General features: G+C 40.8%; 1 protein-coding gene across 1 annotated transcript in view; it reads right to left on the bottom strand.

Moving 5' to 3' along the window:
• The window catches only part of LOC119735626 (short transient receptor potential channel 4-like), an 89,305-nt gene that overhangs the window by 44,815 nt on the left and 22,469 nt on the right, over window positions 1-22,021 (bottom strand). Inside the window, exons 6-10 of the mRNA XM_038209411.1 lie at window positions 14,501-14,688; window positions 12,939-13,117; window positions 7,042-7,181; window positions 5,949-6,556; window positions 697-895 (exon numbers count right to left, since the gene is read on the bottom strand). Of these exons, the coding sequence (XP_038065339.1) occupies window positions 697-895; window positions 5,949-6,556; window positions 7,042-7,181; window positions 12,939-13,117; window positions 14,501-14,688 (1,314 nt within the window). The remainder of the gene's footprint in view (window positions 1-696; window positions 896-5,948; window positions 6,557-7,041; window positions 7,182-12,938; window positions 13,118-14,500; window positions 14,689-22,021) is intronic.

Below are 22,021 nucleotides of genomic sequence, written 5' to 3'. Positions count from 1 at the left end.
TTTCGACATGTCGAGTACGAGTACCGTCATTTCGAGTACGAGTACTTTGGCATTCGAGTACGAGTACTCTAAAAAAAAAAAAAAGTACTCGAGTAGTGCTCAAGTACGAGTGCGAGATTTTTAAGATCATGTTTCCACATCAAGTCATGTTTCTAAATCAAGAAGAATTTAGATGTTTCAATATGCCAACAACAACAAAATAGGACGGCTTGATGTTGCTATCTTAACAAAATCTTCTTCAGAGGCAAATGACAGAGGTACAAGAAACAAACATATACATGTAGGGGACACACATGCATGCAGGGTTGGAAGGACAAACACATCAGATGGATTAAATAGGGGACTATAATGTTTGATAAGTCACAACAGACTTTAATTGCATAATCTTCAGTGGTACTCATTTTATCTTCTCACAATTGTTATTTCATTCATGCCCGACAGACGGACTGAGCATTAACCAATAAGTCAGAATCATTCATTGTGTCGTAACGAACTTATAAAATATATTACCCCAACTTCATGCGTTTCAAATAAAATGTTGGGTTGATATCACTTTCAAGTCAAATTGGCAATTAAAATCTTGAATGAGACGCACATATACGTTCTCCCTCAGTGCCTCGAGTCAACCATCCATGTGATTGAAATGCAATTGAAGTGATATTTCAACTTCGGGATATGTTTTAATGGATCTCCTACCTCGACTCGCGTGTAGGTGTTGCTCATCATAGCGATGAGAGCATTGAGCATGACCACCACAGCGAACATCATGTACAGGGCGAAGAGTATGGTCCCCACGGCCTCGGTGAAGCCGTGCTTGGCGTGGTTGACCTTGATAATGTCCAGACTCTCCAGGCCGAAGAGAGACCAGAAGAGGGTCAGCATGGACTGACCAACGCTGAAAACAGAACAAAAATACAACACATTATCACTGTATACTTAATGTTTTCAGAGAGGTTGAACAAAAGTTCGAATCTTGCTTTGGTGGGACTCGAACCCACGACCTTCTGATTACTAGTTTCGAAGAGGGACCAGAAGAGGGTCAGCATAGACTGACCAACGCTGTGAACAGCAGGGGGAACCAACAATTCAATTTTAATATTGAGTTTCGCTGTTCATAATCTGTTATAATCCTTCCTGTTGCAAAAGCTTGCGAGAGCAAAGTCACTAGCTTGCTTGTGTGGGACTCGAATCAACAACCTCAGATCACTAGTTTCGAAGAGAGACCAGAAATGGTAAGCATGTATCGACGAAGACTTGGAACAGAAAAACAATTACACATTAGCACTGTATAGTCCATGCTGTTGCAGAGGTTGTAAAAAAAGAGTTCTTATTCTGTTTAGGTGGGACTCGAACCCACGACCTTCTTATTACTAGTTCCGAAGAGGGACCAGAAATGGGTCAAGGACTGATCAATGCTGGTAAGAGGAAAACAAACACAAATTTAATTTTCATAATTGAGTTTGCCGTTCACCATCGAAATTGTATAAAGTACTGTTAGCCATTTTTTTAATTGAAAAAGCTTGTGAGAGAAACGCCTTAAGCTTGGTTGAGTTGGACTCGAACCCACGACCTCCTGATTACTAATTATGAAGTGGGACCCGAAGAGGTTGAGCATGGACTGACAAACACTGATAACAGAACATAAAATATGTTCCAACACATAAGCACTCTATATAGTCAATGCTGTCGGAGATGTTGTGAGCAAAAACAACCTTCCGGCTTGGCTTTGGTGGGACTCGAACCCACGGTATGCCGATTACTATTAGTTCCACAGAGGAACCAAAAAGGGTAAGCTAGGACTTGCCAACGCTGGGAACAGATTTACAAATTAATAACACATTAGAGGTGTTTGTTCAATACTGTCAAAGAGGTTGTGAATACTGACAGATATCCCTTTTCAAAAACGCAAAAAATTAAAAATCGATAAGGCCAAAAAAAAAAAGGTTTCCGGTTTCTGGTATGCGCGCGCGTCGCCGTAGCCATGCGCGTCGGAAAAATGAAAGAAAGATGATGTCTCAAAACCGCCAAACTCACTGGTTTGACTGGAATCCTGCTGCTGCACAATTTTAACGTGTTTTTAGATTGGGTTATGGTCGAGAATAACCTTTATGTGGCCTCTCTGGACTCCCAATATATTTGCACTAAGTTTAGTCGGGCACAATTTGCAGTCATCAGCCGACATTTGAAGCAAAAAAATCAGGCACAAAAAAAAAAATAACGCGTCGCCGCACCACTTTTTGGGCAAGCTCCATACCAGAAACCGGAGACATTTTTTTTTTTGGCCTAAGGGCCGACAAACGATTCATTTAGCTTCACTGCATCACAAATGTCCCCAGAGAGGTCGTGAGAGAAAGACATTGGAGAGGTACTCGAACTCGCGACCACCTGCTTCTAAGATGTCTCTGCGTCGGTCATTGAGCTTGTCAAGGTCGGCTGGCCGGTTCAAATTTGATATGAACGTGTAGCAGCGGATACGACTATTAGTATACGAACAACTCCATGCGGAATGATACTACCAAAAACAACAACAAACTCAATGAGAAACGGATGTAGCACTGCATCATGGAATCATGTAAACGGTTGCATAACTTCGTTCCCCAATACCTTTGTTCCCCAATACCTTTGTTCCCCATTACCGACGTTCCCCAACCCTTACCCTAACCAAAATCATCTACCCTAACCATAACCATAACTCTAACCCTAATCCTAAGGATTTCCTGGGAATATCAGTATTGGGGAACATAGGTATTGCGGAACATCGGGTAAAGACCCCATGCAGGCCTAAACACATTCATGTCTTCTTCATTTAGGGAAGATGAGACTTGTATAGGTTTGCATGGTGGACATAGACAGAAAAGCATAGACGGATTGCGCTCACACCGTGGAATTTAATCTCTTTTGAGATGTGTGCTTCTGAGAAGAACCACTGAAGTTGTTTGTAACTGGACATTTTGAAAAGTGTGCTCTGTTCGTCATCAGGAGACGAACTCTTTTCACACGGGAAAGGTGTGTACAATGTGAAAGACTTGATATAGCCTACGGGCACAAAGAAGGGAACATTAATGGTAAAGAAAGTACGCTTTGCCACACATCAGCTGTTCGTCGAAAAAAAAACTAAGTAGTTAGTACATCAATTCCGGCTGGATTGATTCAGAGACGCGCTTAAAAAATGTGTGATGACACAAAACGCCTCACCCAGTACGGTCAAGCTCATTTATAGTTTTAAAAATTCTTCCCAAAAATGATGCCATGTTAGCAGAACACTAAACAATTCTAAATATTTGGGAAAATACATTTTTAGTTGACCTCATTCGAATCCATCTTTGTGTTACTACTCTTACAATAGAACAGTGGCGTCAGGCTAATTTTCTCCATCAGAAACCACAAAAGAATGCCGGACAAAATGTGCATAGCGGATGTATGGATCCCAATTCGCCTTTCGCGGTTAGGAGCTAGGGTGTCTTACTTTCCACCTTGGGAATTTGACGCAGACTGGGTAATTACTTCCTTCCTCCCCACCCCTCCGACTCCGCCTTCCCCTTCCTATAGCCCCCTTCCAAATCTCCCAACTACATGAACTACGATCGTCTAGAATGCCTCAGGGGACCAGCCAGCTTAAGGTATTAGGCTGATATTCGGTTCGGGACCAGCGAGCGCGCATGGGAAGCGAGGGCTTTCGCACGTCCTGCAGTCAGTCAGTTTCAATTATAGAAACAGGTGGACTCACAACATCAAGTGACAAGTCTGGTTAACACTCACCACTGAAGGGATAGGGCGGATGAAAATTTCTCCTCGGGCATGGAGTGGCTTTCATTTGTACGTTTTCGACAAAAGATTTACTGCCGTATAATTTAAGTAGATCACCCATGACAATTTAAGTAAGGAGATAGACCACCACTACCCGCAAGTGCATTGCAAGCCACCTTATTCACGTGTCGGCCATCATAATTGAAATCGACGAAAATTCTGGGAACTTGAGAGCAATGAAATAAAAGTTCATTACATTATTATCAGGAGTTCGAATCTAGCTGCTGGTCATATGTCGTGTCCTTTGCCTCTCTCCACCCAGGAGGATAAATGGGTAGCGGCATAAGCTTGGGAGTAACCTGCGATGAACTGGTATCCAATCCAGGGGCGATTTTATATATTCTCAGTCGTTTCATTCTCTTGAAACTGGAGATAAATGCCGGCCTGTTAGGCCACATTGTCTAGTGACAGACTACACTCTTACACAATATTACTGCAGAATAATTTAAAATTGGTGATTAACTATAGGTCTACCCGGATGTTTCAAGCCACATTTAAACTATAGAATGAAAGCACGAGGCTTGGAACGCACTGCGATGATACAATAGTCTGGCAATCCCATTCAGCAGTTAACATTCTATGAAATAGATTCAGGGAACACGATCGAAGATGGCTTCCTCATGAATAAGGGATATGTAGGCTATTTCAATCTTTCCATTCAAGCAGGTTTCATCGTCAAACAAAATAATAGGGCCTCAACCTCTCTGACGCTTTTCTTTGGATAGAAGACATCTTGAAATCAGCAAAATATCCACCACTTTGCCTGGAGCCCAAATCTCTGGTCTGTTGTACTTCAACAGCAAAGAACATCACATTCAATGCAAACATAGAATGTACTTGTTGTCGGTGCCTTCCTCATATCATCTGAAGTGTTTGGTTTTATTGTTGTCACAAAATTAATGGTCTGTGATGAAAGTACGTGCCTGGTACAATTCGTGGTTCTTGGTGGTATGAGAACATTGAATTGTCTGCCAGTTATTAGTAATAACCGGCAGACAATTCATGTTCTCATACCACTAAGAACCACGATTTCTACCCGGCACTTTCGTCACAGACCATTAATATTGTGACAGCAATAAAACCAAACGCTCCAGACGATAAACTATAAATCCTCGACTGACACATCCCTGAGCAGTAATAGAGCCGCTAAGAAAAAGAAGATAAATCTCCACCGCTTCCAAGGACCAACTGTTGATTAAAATTCAAAGGACTGGGCCGGTCGGGTATTTAACAAGCAATTCAATCCCAATGACTACATACTTCAAACTGCCGTTCTCAAAGAAATTGGATAGTTTGGGTCAAGAGCGACTTTTCCTCCTAACTGTCTGTAATTGTCAGTTCAGCTCTGGTGTTTCCGACTATTCCGCTCCTGATATTTGGTCGATGGGTTCTAATTCCGCAACGGCGCGGCGCGTAAACCTGTCGTCGTATTTCTCAGCTGAATTGAAGGAGGAATGTTTCTAGCATACTAGCTTTCTAATTACCTCCACTTTTTACCAGCAAACATTCCCCCGAACGTCATCGTAATAGTAGGCCCCTCTATTGCCAGATTAAACCAAAACAACCGTTTCATCTTCCATCGTGTGGCGTAATTTATTGCTGGGGGAATACTGGAGGAAATGCAACTCTCCAAAGCGTTCAGGATAAACACACAAAAAAGGCCCGACTATTCGTCATCTGCAACTAACCATTGACCATTTGCGATGATATTTTGGTACAACATTGCCACTAGTAGGGGGCGTCTCAATTTGTTGATCACTAAGTTATGGCTGTGAAAAGCCCTAACTGGACTTGGTTGTACAAAATACACAAAAATCTTCTGAAGGCTTTCGAAAGATCAAGGAAGACATAAATGGTCTTAGGAGGGCCATGAGTAATCGATCTCCGATGTTGCAATATTTATTCAGAACCAAATCTGGTGAATTTTGAAGGGTTTGGGAAGTTTAAGGCCAATCAATCTTCTGCCGTGTACAGGAAGTTCAACATTTTGAGCAATAACAAAACATGTTGTATTCCGTATAATTATCCTCAAGGTGGATTTTGATGGACTTGGTAAGGCTAAGATTACATTACTATTAACTTACGTCTACGAAACGAAAGTTTGCAAATTGATGATTTGAAATAAATAAAACATGACTTACTCGTAGAATGGTCCAGGTCTGCAGTCGCCCAGGCCCTCGGCCAAGCATAGGGTAAAATCGATCTCCTGATAGGCCTGGTAGATCTGGTTCAGTCCGAGCGAGAAGGCGAACCACACGATGATGAAGACCATGATGAACTTGGCGATGTCGAAGAGCATCCCGCCGAGGGAGATCTGCAGGGGTCCCACAAGCTGGCTGGAGACGGTCAGGATCAGGAGACGCAAGAAGGTGACCACGGTAGCGATGGCGAAGACAGCGTCGGCTACCAAGGCCGGGTGGAGCGGGTCAAACTCCAGCACGGGGTCCTGGGGCGGCGCCGGCGTCGCCGCCTCCTCCCCGCAGGTCAAGTTCTCAAGCAGGACGTCCAGCATCCGGTCCAACTCGGACCGGACCACCCCGTCCACGGCCACCTCCGTGTCCAGAATGGTGGCCGAGATATACTGCTTGATGTCCGCCAGCGAGATTAGTTCCGAGAGGTTGGCGGTTGCCGGGACGAAGGTCGGGGCAGTGGTGTCACCGGGTGTAGGCTGGCCAGGGGGCAGGGGCGGGGCGGAGCTGAGGCCGGGGAAGCTGGTGGTTGCTGCTCTGGCTGCGGCGTCTCTCTGAATCTGCGGTTAAAAAATAACAGTATTTGAAACAATTTCTGGACAAGATAACCCTGAACAAGATGATACAAAGATCAGTATATGGTCTTGTAAAGAACCAGATGTACAACTCTCCGACCTCCCAGAACCACATTTCTTTCTACAGAGCTAGTCATTTCATGTTGCTTATTCGGCAAGTTCCTCAAACTCTACTCTCCACTTTGCACGCAGACCAAAAAAAAAAAAATCATGTAAAACATGACGCCTGATGGGACTGTATTTCACCTGTTTTTACATCAATTTTGAAACACATTATGAAAATAACTGGCTTGAAACTAGAAAAGACTTGGCAAAACGTCCAGTTTTTAAAGTTGTTCTGGGGAAGACGTATAAGGCTACTGTACAGGTTGCACATATTTGAGATGTATATACTGGGGAACTAAAAAGAAAAACGTGCGAGAGTACTCCTGTTCATAACCTGGACCCGAGACAGGTCCCCAACAACCTACCTGGAAGTAACTGATGAGGGTGAGCACCATGTAACTCCAGAACAGGGCCAGGATGGCGAAGTCCAGTACATTGGCGCCGTCCTTCATGTAGCTGCTTACGCCCCCTTTCCAGATGGCCTTGATCTCCGCCCATGTCATACCTGGAAGTGTTTTGGAGATACTTGTTAATCTGAAAGACTGGATACTCGTCGTGGGGAAAAGTTGGTTTTGTCAGAAACTTTGGTCGTACGTCTCGGGGACGTTTGAGCCTCGATGTTGCGCTTTTTCCCATTATGGCAAATCGTTGGGCTCTTTGTGTGTGCCACACAACCCCTTTTTTCTCCCCTTTGTTTCCACATACTGGTCCACTCACTGTGCAGGCACATTAAAGCTTCACTTGAAGGCACATAGCTAGGATCATTTGCATTGGTCCTAAAAGGAATCTACCGAATTATGAACCAAAAAAAACTTACTTAGATTAATACTAACTCTCTAGGCAGTTTTCCTAGGATGCAACCTTATACCCAGCAAAACCCCCCAACTGTCCCCATGTAAAAATTGCATCCAGCCTCAATCCTGCAAAATCCTCCGTTTTACATAAAGAACTTCTAAGGATTTCGGAGGGTTTGCGAAATTCTCCATCTGTCTCCATGAAAAATTGCATCCAGCCTCAATCTTGCAAAATCCTCCGTTGTGCAAAGAGAACTTTTAAGGATTTCGGAGGGTTTTATCTTCCAACTGTCTCCATGAAAAATTGCATACAGCCTCAATCCTGCAAAATACTCCGTTTTGCAAAGAGAACTTTTAAGGATTTCGGAGGGTTTGCGAAATCCTCCAACTGTCTCCATGTAAAAAGTGCGTACAGCCTCAATCCTGCAAAATCCTCCGTTTTGCAAAGAGAACTTTTAAGGATTTCGGAGGGTTTGCGAAAATCCTCCAACTGTCTCCATGTAAAAAGTGCATCCAGCCTCAATCCTGCAAAATCCTCCGTTTTGCAAAGAGAACTTTTAAGGATTTCGGAGGGTTTGCGAAATCCTCCAACTGTCTCCATGAAAAATTGCATCCAGCCTCAATCCTGCAAAATCCTCCGTTTTGCAAAGAGAACTTTTAAGGATTTCGGAGGGTTTGCGAAATCCTCCAACTGTCTCCATGTAAAAAGTGCGTACAGCCTCAATCCTGCAAAATCCTCCGATTTGTAAAGAGAACTTTTAAGGATTTCGGAGGGTTTGCGAAAATCCTCCAACTGTCTCCATGTAAAAAGTGCATCCAGCCTCAATCCTGCAAAATCCTCCGTTTTGCAAAGAGAACTTTTAAGGATTTCGGAGGGTTAGCGAAATCCTCCAACTGTCTCCATGTAAAAATTGCATACAGCCTCAATCCTGCAAAATCCTCCGTATTGCAAAGAGAATTTTGGAGGATTTCGGAAGGTTAAGGTTAAAAATCGTATCGGTACTATACATCCCGTTAAATTATTCCGCTTGGCTTACTGTCGTTAAGAAAGAATTTCAAAATGTATATATGATATCTAACGACTAGTCAATTGACTAATTGTTGGAAACAAGTAGTAATATTAACTGTGTTTCGCGATCTAAAGGTTGTGTATGGTATCATCACTTGTTTTCCCGATCTGAAACTGCAACAGGTTAGGTTTGAACATTCTTCTTTGAATTTTGAGTGGTGTTATTATTGGAAACGACCTTTTTTATGTATGAAGTCCAAATGATCCTGCATTCGTTTAACACTCATTATCGGCAACACCAATGGTGTACCATGTAATTTCTGGAGAAGTGCTTTGAATAATGAAAAAACACAAGAAAATCAGGTTTTTGACACAAGTGACCCCATGATGACCTTCTGCCCCCTAGTTTGATCATGTGACATGTTGGGGCAGGGCTACTGATACTTTTGACACAGTTTGGTTGAAATCTGTCGAAATATGTAGGAGCAACGGACAATGTTAACGTCTATTACTAACTAACTCACTAACTATAACGGAGAGATATGATGATTTGTTGAGCTGCTATCCGGCAGCTAGCCTCATAAATGTGGCCAATTTACTGGACTACCTCCGTAAATAAAGGCCACACTTCCACCATGTACAAAACATGTCGAACTTTGTCAAATTTTGATTTTCACATTTAGGCTTAGTTTGTAGTTATTTTTTGTTTTAGAAGCATACTCACCCTCTTTACAGGCTCATCAGAAAGTGCTGCCTTTTTCAGATGTCTAATTTTCGTGAAATTTCATGTTGAAATTTTGATACGCAAACGTGTGCAAACGAATCTCGAAATTTCACGGAAAATAGACATCTGAAAAAGGCAGCACTTTCTGATTAGCCTGTAAAGAGGGTGAGTATGCTTCTAAAGCAAATATTGAACTACAAACTAAGCCTAAATGTGAAAAGCAAAATTTGACAAAGTTTGACATGTTTTTGTACTTGATGGAAGTGTGGCCTTTATTTACGGAGGTAGTCCAGTAAATTGGCCACATTTATGGGGCTATCCCGCAGCTAACAACCCAGACTTTGTCCACCAGCATTTCATAATCTTGTAGATAACCTTCAGCAATATTTTGAGCTCATCGTGCAGGTCAATGCTACCAATTTTGGATACTTAGTCCTGGGATACAGAAGTTTGTTGTTAAACCTTTAAATGGCCAATGTAATGTATTAATCTTAATGATATCCTTAAAAATACACCTTTGTGTCTCGTTTAAGCATATTTTCAACTTCGTTTTGCCATTTTGAAAGATAGTTTGATGCCTTTTGGGGTTTTTAATTGCTAATGAAACTGTCCATATGCTCTTCTGGGATACAGAAGTTGTACTTCTGGGATAGAGAAGTTGGTTGTCGAACTTTAAATGGCCCATGTACGAATGTAATGCAATTTGTTTAATGCAATCCTTGGAAATGCACCATTGTGTCTCATTTAACCTTCTTTTCAGTTCGTTTTGCCATTTTGAAGGGTATTTTGGTGCTTTTTTTGGTTTGTATGCTAATGCAAATTTCCATATTCCTGAGCAAAAATGTGATGTCTTCCAGGGCAGAAAGTTCAACGTTAAAGACATAAACAGCACAAAGAGTTGCTAAAATTTGGATGTTTCGCTGTCATAACTTTTTTCTTTGGTGATTCGTTGTAAGGATATGACAGTAAGCCAATGAGCAACCCTTTCTCACAAATGTTTTCAATTAGCAAATTTTTGGTTCACAAATTGAATAGAAAACCCCTAAACTGAGCAGTGTCTTCCTGAAATGACATCACAGCAACATCGCCCCGAGTTGTCCGGTGAGGCATGCTAAATACTAAATGTTTAAGTGTTTTTTTCAATAAAATTTTCCGAGAAGGCATGTCAAATAATGTTCATAGTACATTTAAGAGAAATAGAGAGTTGCGCAAAATGAGATCCTGAGAAAAGGTCATTGCATTGACCCTTTTAATAATGAAACGTGTTGTCACGTACAGCTTGTAATCTCGTACCGTTATATTTTTTTTTTCTATCTTATGCCGGTCACGTTACTTCAATAGGCATTTGTCCTTGTTAGGTATGACCTCCATTTTAATTAATTACATACTACACCACGAGTTTGGACAATTTTGAGCTATTAGTCTGCAGTATCTCGTGTTGATAAGTGAAGCAGTATAGGCGATCGTGCAACTGGCCGATCGTTGAATTCGTTATAAATAGAAATATCACCCTTGAGTGGAAGAGTCAAGATCGGTCACAGTTTCCCAGCCACAAGACAGATTACAAATTAATTGTTTTCCACGGAAACGCTCACATAAGCCACGGCCCTTGACGGCACCTGTTCTGCCGCGTGTTACGGTGACGCCTGACTGCGCTAATGGCAAAAGTGCTGGTCAACCAGGCCCCGCGTAATTCCGAAACGCCTATAGACACTGCGCTGGTTAAACACTTCATGTGACAGAACATAGTGGACTATTAATATTCGAGCTGCGGCCCACAATGCCGTGAACATCTCGAGCAATGACCCGTTTCGTTTGATATATAGGGCGTGGAATTTGTCCAAACGCTTGCCTTGAAGGGAAAGCATGTACAGATAATTGCATTGCTGACACTAAATTATTAACAAATTGTAAACTCACGATCATAAAAAAAAACACAATGGGAGTATCACTGAAGGACACATTAAAGCCCGGTGCATACTCCACGCGAATGCGAATGCGAAGCGAATTTGACGTCATGGCACGTTCGCTACGAAATTCGCCCGAGTTAAAATGTGTTCAACTTTTACGAATTCGCAGCGCGAATACTTGCCATGACGTCCCAAATTCACGTTCGCTTTCGCTTTCGCGCCGAGTATGAACCGGGATTAACGAGTGGGAAAATAACATTCGTGCGATAGAAAATACACGGAGGTTGATTCAGCAAAAATAAGGATAATTTCTAACCCTCCTGCTGTCTGAATAGTCTCAGACAGTCATAAAAAACAATCCTTTTCCCTGCTATGCCTTTCACAAAGCCTAGTCACCAACCGTCAGATCATACATGTATTTCAAGCAAGTACAATGGCACGTCAAATTCAGTCAACCGACATAAGCAAGTGGTAGGCACAGCTGTCTTATCAATCACCTACAGTCCAAGCATGTATCAAGCTTGTAACAAAAAAATAATCCTGTTTTATGTATAGGCAGGGAGCACGTAACCGTTATAGCAGTCTTTTGAATGATTTTGAAATTATAAAGGACAACTTTGAACAGAATGCATTTTTGCACAGGACGGGAGTTCCGATTCTTGTCTCGTTCTTCATCAAGACAAAGAGCAATCTAACTGCAGGTGGGACATAAAGAAAATGACTATATTGAAGACAACAAGACGATTCTAGCAGGGAGCGGAGCCTGAACACACAACTGCCGTAAAGAAGATCATAAAAGGTGTTTTAGGAGAGACACAATTAAAACGAATCGGCCACACTCCAAGCAGAATTAAATGGCTGTAACTGTTCATGTATCTTGATACAGCTATGCTATGCTTTGACTATAGGTGATACAACAGAACGTTATAGCGAATTCATGTTCCAAACAAAACTGACCTCACAGCATAAGCAATATTGCGTATTAATGACATTGGCTGGTAGGCCTTTTCCATTTTCGCTGATATACTATTTTCTAGGCTTAGCGATTTTTACAAAATAGGCCAGGGTCCACTTGACATCGGCAACTAATATCTCCTTGCTAAGGAGGTATATTCTACGCTAAGCAAATTTGTGCTCTTAAAATTAGGTCAACACACCATGTTCAGGTGATACAACAGATGGATATATTAATACATAATGTTGATGAATAATTCTAAATTAAGAATGACTCATTGTTTCACAGATATGACAGATATGCACAATATTTTGGATTGGCATCCATTTCATGAACCCCAAATAGCCTGGCACAATTGTATAAACACACGTGGATCATGTATAAACACACGTTTTGGGTTTGTTTTCATTCAATAGAACACGATATGAAATTGCAAGTCAGGTTTGTTTTATTTAATAGAACACGATATGAAATTCCAAGTCAGGTTTGTTTTCAATAAAGAGAGCACGATATGAAATTGCAAGTCAGGATAGTTTTGATGAAAGAGAACACGATATGAAATTGCAAGTCATGATGGGTGCATATTATGTGATGCAATCAAACTAAATGAGTCGTTTGTCGACCCTGGTTATTTTTTGTTTTACAGATTTGAAAAGAGCACAATCTCAGCATTATTGCAGTGAAAACTGCATGCTGATACCATCATTAGTTCAAAAAATTATGGAAGTCGGAACATTGAAGAGATGTGATGAAGTGATGCGATGAAGTGGCCCTGTTTTGGCCTGAATCTCGAAACGAAAATTCCCGACAAAGAGACTCATTTTAATAGCTTGATCGCATCACATATACACTTCTAAAAAGGTTACTTGCCTACAATCCAGAGCAAGATCAAGATGATGACCGTGAGTGGGACCTGACTGAACTGGTTGGGGTCACCTTGACCCGTGATGACCTCTTCAGTGGTCACGCTGGGTGGGACAATGGTCGTGATGAGGAGGAAGACGAGGAAGGTCATACGGGAGGCAATGTCCATCAGGAACTTGACGTACCTGTGACAAAAAGTAAAAGACGAAATTAAACCCAATGCGAAAACACGAAGGAGGGTTGTTAAAAAAAACTGAGATGTTGATTTCATGTTATTTGATTTCATTGAGAAGGTCCTCTTTGTTTGCGCTAATGAATTACCTCACTGTTTCGATACATCTTCCTGATTCTCAATTATCCTATTTTTGTTAGTGCTTTAAAATTCCTTTCAGGCCAAACTGAATATTGTTTGCAATATTCAAGATACAGTGTTGTACTTCAAGATGGATCTATATTACATTTAATATAATGCATCTTAAAGGGAATATACATCATTTGCTTTTGCTGTAATTTTCAGAAATGGATGGAATTGGGGGGTTGGAAATATATAGCAAATATAGTTACACTGACTTTTTTGAGGTTTGGGTTCAAAAATGCTATAAAAACCAAGAAAAACAATCATTTTCATGTAGTCTGGTTCCCTGACTCCATTTAAGAAGAAACAGAGCAGTTTACATACATTGGGGAATTGTAAGGTCAGGGAACCAGTCTAGCTGGCTTGTACCCGTTCATAGGTGTGTAATCGATTGCAAACAAGTGCGATGGTCAACTGGGGCCAGTATTTGAAAAAAAGCCAGTTTTTTCCAACGCTGATCGGCCGATCAGCGTTGGAAATTGATACAAAAATACCACTTTTCTTGAAAATGACAGTATACCAGGTGCCATGATTTTACAGGATGATTTACACTGTCATTCACTAACAGTCCAGCAAGGTATTTCAAAATGATTTGGTAGTTTTATTTTTTGATGTTTGCAAATGTTGTATTTTCCCTTTAATGGAAACCAAAAACAAAATACTACTAATAATATACTCGAAGCATATTGCTTGTTTAATAAATAATGAATCTAGATGAACTAACGCTGGGCGAGAAACCCGATTACTCGAGTACTCGCGAGTAGTTTATGCTATACTCTGGTTTTCATGTACATGAGTACTCGTCCTGGCGCGAGTAGAGTAGGCACTAGCGAGTAGCAAGTTCCTGCGGTTCCTGCGCCAAACTCGTCTTTTGTCTTGATCAATATCAAGTGGTTTGCAACTGGGAGCTTCCTTTTTTATTTCCAGTTCAACAAACTTTTAGGAAACCTGGACCACCTGACCGATGACCCTTGATGGGAAACTTTCTATTATTATGTTAACGTTACTACCTTTTCAGATTTTCAGAATTGAACGATATGGGGACAATCACTAAAATTCTGTGGAAAGAATTACCACCTCAGGAGGCATGTGGCTCTCAACTTGAATGTCCATGGGTCATAAGACCAGCCTTAATGGTAGGGTTATTTTGGTAGACAAGTGGGCGATCAAAAATACTTGAATAACTTTACAGGGGGGATTCAACGAGACTTACGGTGTGCTGACGAAGTCCATGACCTTGCCGCTGCCCAGGAAGATGTAGAGCAACGAGGTGAAGGGGTACATCAACATAATGACCAGGGACAGGAGTAACTGCTTGAAAAGAGACCAGTCCCTCATGAAAGACATCTTCCCGTAAAACCGCTTGATAAGTAGCTGCTGGCAGTGCGGATGAGCCACGAACTGGGGAGGAATAAAAAAATAAAAAAATAATATGGGTTCAAGTTCTTCAATTTGCTGACCAGAAATAGCATTGTTTGACAACTTCACAACTTCATTGTCAGACTCTCCTGAAGACGGTCAGATCATACTGACCGGTACACTCAGTTCATATCTCTGGTTCTTTTCAGAATCAGTCTCTTAGTTTGAGGAATTATTCCCACATGGTGTTTCCGCAAACCTGTCATTCATTAGTACATGTATATTCACCTTGCAAAGCCTCAAATCTAATTGAACTTCATTGTGGTAAGCAAAACGTTTCCGTTCGTGTTACTACATGTGTATCCAGCTTACGCAATCTACTCGATAAAATTTACCTCCGTTTCGTGTGGATTTTCTCGAACCAAAATAGAGCCAAAAAACGAAGAAGTAGAAATGGAGGCTAACTTTTGACTTATATTCATTTGTTTTGCAGTTACGCTTAAAAGATTCGCATCACAACTTTCCATTCAGAGATGCTTCTCGGATAGACCTTAAAATTGTAATGAAGGTACATGTTACGCGGCATGGTTGGTAATCTTTGAATGAATAAATGTACTTGTCATTTTAATTTCCTTATGCCGAAAAAAGCGAGCATGTTCGTGTTCAAAACAATGTGCTCTTAAATCAGACAAGATTTGAAATTTGTCTAGAGATCATGTCATTTCAAATAACCTTAACCGATTCAAATTAATTCCGGTCAACGAACACATTGGCCTAATTTGAGATATAGAAAGGCAAGGCAATTCTAACTTTGTTGCAAAATGCAAAGGCATTGTGGCATACTCAAAATGCCTCTGCCTCAAAAATTCGAAGCCAATTACGACACCAAATACAGTACTGTTGCCCATAAAAAATAATACCACTGCGTGTTTAGCCAGCTAAAATTACATGCGTACAATTCGATAAACGAATAGGTTTTCACGGAACAAGCTCAAAACATAGCACATATCTAACCCCTTAATAGTTCCCCATGACTATCCTGCTAAAATCCAACACAATCCCACACAACCCAACTTGCCAAGTTGTTGAATACCTGAAATTATAAAATGACTGGCATGCTCAATCCAACAAAATCCAATTGTGCCTTATTTTCGCTGGTGTTTGCTGCTGGGTCCAACGGAGTTGAACCTCGTGTTTATATTTACCAGTAACCAACAGAATCCGGCTCTGAATGTTTTCAGTCGCCTGCTGAATCCAACAGATTTCAACAGAATATGAAACTGTTCAATCCAACAGGATCCAACGGAAATGCAATATAGTTGGATCCTGTTGGATTGAGCAGGATTAGGGTCCTAGTTAGGCCAAATTCGAATACAAACAACCAGCTTTACTTGGAAAACATAATTCGATTATTTGGGTTAAAGAATTACTAGAATTAATTCGGTAGGGTGATGATCACCTTGATCTTTACTTAGGAAGATGATTACACCCTGCAAAACTGAAAACATACTGGTACTGGCTGTTTTTTTTTTTTTTTTTTAGAGCTGTTTATATTGATACAGAAATTCACAAAACAGGTGTTGTTTAATTTTTGAGTGTACCCTTACTGGAGTTTGCCATTTTTTTATGAGCTTAAATTAATAAACAAAGTATGGGTTTACAAACAAAGCAACTGAATATGTATTTATACAACAGGGTAAAAAAAAAACAGGTCAACAACGCCAGCACTTTTGATGACCCTGATTTTTTTTTTTAGAGCTGTTTATATTGATACAGAAATTCACAAAACAGGTGTTGTTTAATTTTTGAGTGTACCCTTACTGGAGTTTGCCATATTTTTATGAGCTTAAATTAATAAACAAAGTATGGGTTTACAAACAAAGCAACTGAATATGTATTTATACAACAGGGTAAAAAAAAAAAACAGGTCAACAACGCCAGCACTTTTGATGACCCAGATTTTCCAGCCCGTGAGAGTGATACAAATGCGAATGTATCTCTTCAACAACGCTGCACTTGTTCATTTAGTGTGGTTCACAGAACAAAAAGGTTTTCCCTGTCATTTTGTTTAAATTTTGCGCTTTGTGAGTGATGCTTACACCAGTGAACATTATTCAACTGACATCTTCTCCAGCCTTTGCTGGTCTCAGATTTCATAACTTGAAAAAGCATCTTCACATTCGTCCGTTCCACAATCAATTCTGTTCCTCCAGCATTATCGTAGAGAGTCATACCTCGCTGAACTTGGCTGACCTCAAACGCAAAGTCCTGGTCCCCTATGTAACTCAATAATTAATATTCTAAACCTTAACTCCGCCGTTCGCTTTCTTAGAAAAAAATAAGACAGCAGTAGCCTAACAATCTAATGCGGGTGACCGCTTGTTCGCCAGATAATCATCAAAAGGTCGTAGGGCTGGCGCCGGTAATTACAGCACATGGGCTTCAGCAACGAGTCAGGGCCAAAACAGAATTCCCAACGGTTGCAAAGGGATACCCAGTGTTGCACCAATCAATTATGAACAGATCCCTTGCGTATAACAAGTGACACTTCATCATAACATGATAGTGTAGAAGAAGTAGTGAGCTTCCTTGCTTCAAGCGTAAGCTAATTCCGTTTTCATGTAATATACTTGCCATAAGTGAACCAGTGCGTGTAGTGGTCCGGTATCCTAACTTGGGATGCCGTTTAAGGTTATCACAGTCTGTTCACCTTTACAAGCCTCTAATACATCCAAGGACATGGATATTGAAATTACATCAGGAGACATCTTTGTGTAAAACCTATTTATGTAAACAGTGAATAACAGGGTCTCCTGAAAGATGGCATTTATTGTTTGTTCAGACTGTTTTGAACCAGAAAGAAAATGACACAGAATGCTTGTTTCAGCAACTGTCAACAACTGTTGTACACAATATCTGCTGTTCAAAAGATCACAAAATGGTCAACGTTTTCTTCCACTTCCCCTGGTATACGTTTAACACACCAATGGTCACTTGACCAATACTGACCCAAGTAACAGCATGGCTCAGAATGCATGTTTTCATAAGAGGGTTAACAAGCCTGCTTAGGCAAACACTATAACTTATAAAAAAAAAATTAAAAAAAAATAAAAATTCTTCAAAAGATGGGCCTTCAAAAGGACTTTGTTGAATATATTTGCGTTTTAAACTGAAGTTTTGTCGCTGGTGATGTTTGAAGACAATGACAAATGTTTTTCATCTAAAAGTACTTTATGAAATTTGTTTTCCAGTCATTATTATTTTGGTGCCACATATTTGTTTAAATATGAAACATATCTTTTGAGGTTTGGGTTCTACTTGTTTTGAATCGGCCTGTATATTATGCGACCTTGACATCTGAGTGGACGTGATAATCAGAGGTACCACCAATCATGCCAATAATCCAAACAAGTTCGACTTATACGTCAACACGCCTGATTGAGTTGCACTGAAATTAACGTAAATTGACCAGCAGAAAGGCACGCCTCTGCTTCCATAGGCCAATTGTTATTTGTTCTTGGGGGAAAAAAGAAGTAGGTCAAATATGGATACATGTATTTTTTTATTTAAAGAAATAGACGCAACGGCTCATCACAAACAATGAGGTATCACACATGGTTGTTTCAACCACATGCGATTCACTACGTTTAATGCAAGGGCGGATCCAAGGGGTCCCCCCCCCCCCTGACCAATGTTAATAACGGGGGAAATTTAAAGTTCATAAGTTAATATACGATATTTGCTTTACCTGTAAGTTTCACAAATGGTTGGATTTAGAGGTTAGTATTTTAAAGCAAATATTGTTACACTGACCTATTTAAAGTGTTGTGTTCATAGATGCTGGAAAAAAACCATAGAAACAAAATGCTGTTCTTGTAGTCTGGTTCCCTGACGCTACTTCAGAGGAAACAGAGCAATGGTTAAGTGTCGGTGGAATTGTCAGGTCCGGGAACCAGACAAGCTGGCTTACACCCACCCGTTCATGGAAGTGTAACCGAATGCAAACAACTTGTGGACTAATTACTTATTTTGGTAAATTTGAGACAGTATTTGAAAACAGTCGGGTTTTTTCTCAACAATGGTAGGCTGACCATTGTAGGAAATTGATACAAAAAGTCAACTTTTTTTTAGAATGACAGCACACCAAGTGCCATGATTTCACAGGATGCTTGAGTCTATTATTCACTTATTGTCAAGGGAGGTTATTGATAATATTTTGGTAGTTTTGTTTTTAATGTTTGCAAATGTTGTAAATCCCGTCAAAGCCTCGAATAACGTCGTAACTGAATATTGCTAATCGGGATTCATGGCTTCAGGCCGTTGGCCTGCTATGCGTTGATTGTTAACATCTCATCCCCTGGAGAAGTACATGTATTTGGTTTTAACACCCCTGGCATTTTTGTTTATGCGGACATTGCTTGGTGTGGTTTTTTTGTAGCTGTGGAGTTTTTCGATGTGTTCTTTTAAAAGTTATAATCGAGGTTGTTCCTAGCAGCTTATATTTACACTGTAATAATGATTGGAACCAATATACAAATATTAAGTGCATCACCGTGGAATGGGAGGAATATTATTGCAAGGTAAAATCTGGAATTTTTCCATTTCACGAGGCGAAGCCGAGTAAACAGGAAAAGTCCAGATTTTACCGAGCGAAAATATCCCTCCCATTTCATAATTTAAAGCCACTCAATATTTGTTTTATATAACTGATTTTAAAGGAGTCAACACAGCATGTGACACTTGAAAAGTGTTCAAGACCAGCCAGCCTGTCTTTATCAACCGTTTAAAACCGGCCACGTGACGGACTCTCGACCTATAGAAATAGGTAAACTGTCTGAGGTATTTAAGGATATGGTTTGATCATAAACTGGGAAGCTTTCCACTTATATTGTGATTTCATTCCTCTGGTCGATCATCACTAAGATCAATTGATTTAAACATGGTCCTTGAAAACCCTCTTGCGACATTTTGGGGTAAAACATCTTCAGCATTTCCTGACACAAAGACAAGTACCGGTAGGTATAAAACACATTTAACTGAAGAAAACATGAATGTCAACCAGGATTTGTCTGTTGATGATCTCGTGCTGCAGCTGGAGTTGCATTTCGGGAACGGTACCCTCTGGGATCTTGGGTAAGACAAGATAATGTCCCAGCCCACATTACTGCCAGTAATCTCACTAACGGGAACTTTCTGCGGACAGAGTAATCGCACTAAATCATGCTGTGGAATTGCCTGCCAGGACACTGGATTTGACTTAATCTTTCTCCCTTTTTATGGCGTATTTAAAACCCTAACCCCTAGTACTTCCTCATATCAGGACTGCCCTGCTAAACCCAACAGTGTCCAACTGGAATTTCCTGCTCCATGCTCTGTGCCTTATTTTCAGTTGTCTGCTGAATCCAACGGAGTCCAACTTGGCGTTATAATGCTGTTTAGTTGCCTGCTAAAGCCAACATATTTTGCATCAGGAATATACACCAGGGGTTTACTGCTCAAGCCAACATGCTTCATCGGGTATTTGATATAGTTCGATACTGTTTGATTCAGCAGGGTTAGGGTTTTAATGAAGAATGTGTTCAACAGTCCACCTCTGAACCTTTGGGATTTGCAGACCCACATTCATCACCAGGAGGAAAATTTACGTGATCAACCTGCAATGGTGAGACAGGCCATGGAAGATATGCGCTGCCGCTGTGGACTTTGTGTTAAAAGGGCAGGTGGACGTGTGGAAGTTGATACACCTGACAAAGGTGCTAAATCCCGTATGAATAGGATCACGATTTAACTTAAAATCATATTTTCTTCATGTTTTCGTAGAAAGCTCTAATTGTTCCCTTGAACCTATTGGTCTTAGGTCCGGCTGTGCTAAGGTTTAACCCAAAGCTGTCCCAAGAGAATTGTCACACACCATTTTCAAGACAACGGTGACTAGTGATGCATGAACAGAGGAATGCAATCAAGAAAAGAAAGGAAAGCTAACACTGCCCCAGTTTAGGATAATGTCATAAACGCGGTCATTAAATACATGTAGCTTTGTCAAATTAGCCCTTTGTTGGTTATCTTTTGTTAGGGACACCCAGTTCGTGGCAATTGATTTGCTAGGTTGCAGACATAAACCCACCAGCTGTGAAGACTACGGACAGTTTGTACCGATCATAGTGTAAAATGTGAGTGTCACACTGTGACAACTCACAATACGATATAGATTACGCATTGAGGTGTCAAATTATTTTGTACCCACACATCGCATTTTACAGAGTAACATTGATATATTTCAAGAGGTGCAGAGAGTGACACGCGGGACTGCAACTAACACTTCAAAGAGTGGCAAATCGATGTCACGCGATTCTCAGTAAAGGTAGGCCTACGAATGACAACCGGGTCCTATATGATGCAAATTCATGCATAGAGATCAGCACCTGCCGAACACCTGTGGTCAATTTGTGTGAACAAGTCATCAGGTTTAGCCTCGGAAGCAGAGGGCTTACAAGAGAAACATGACTTCGATCTATTTCAGCTTTGAGCCAACAGACCATTATCATGTTGCGGCCATCTTGATTCTTTTCTTATTCAAATCAACGTAACCAAAGCGAGGCTGGAAGGAAATATAGTATGTTTCCTGTTTGCACAAAAAACATTAACATTCAGTATCGGTACTGGATACAGGGAACATGACTGAAATGGTGGCAGCATGATAAAGGTCTATAGAAGATGATGGGAGAGAAACCTGCCCTCCGTATAGACCTTATGCGTTGCAGATATCTCAGAGGTTTACCAATGCATAAATCCAACCGAAAAAGAACCATTGCCCTCTGACACCGCCTTAACGCTTAACCCTTACAGAACTCAACCCATCAAACCCCAACGGCACGCCTGTTGGAATCTGTCAGGATGGGTACCGTTCCCAAAACTGACGGTCTTTTACATTGGTTTGGCACACCTCCGGAAACAAAGTCAGAAATATGTGTGTGCAGTATCCCATATGGTGTTGGAATTTGCCAGGATGGGTATATGGTTCCCGATGCTAGGGAGTTAGGGTATTCTGATTCGACGCCGCGATAGCAAGTAATGGATTTGTATATCGTGTAATATATCACGTATAATCCTCTATAAAACAATCTTGCCTCTCTGTTTTGATTTTAAATATACTTATTGTAAGGACTAAAGATGGGGATGATTATATAACACTACTTGAAAAATTCATGTGGGTTTAGCCCACGACGAATCATTTCCGTCTGTACCATGGTTACCGAATAGACACCCACTGATTTGCAGCATGGTCAGGCACCAGACCATTCCGTACCTAATTATAGTGTACTTTGAACTCGCAAATGACCCAGTACCAGATGAGAAGGCAGATGGTGGGAGCGTA

The sequence above is a fragment of the Patiria miniata genome, unplaced genomic scaffold (assembly GCF_015706575.1).
Source record: "Patiria miniata isolate m_02_andy unplaced genomic scaffold, ASM1570657v1 HiC_scaffold_29, whole genome shotgun sequence".
Lineage (NCBI taxonomy): Eukaryota > Metazoa > Echinodermata > Asteroidea > Valvatida > Asterinidae > Patiria > Patiria miniata.
Note: the sequence above shows the minus strand (reverse complement) of the source record. Positions and strands in the feature narration are given on the sequence as shown.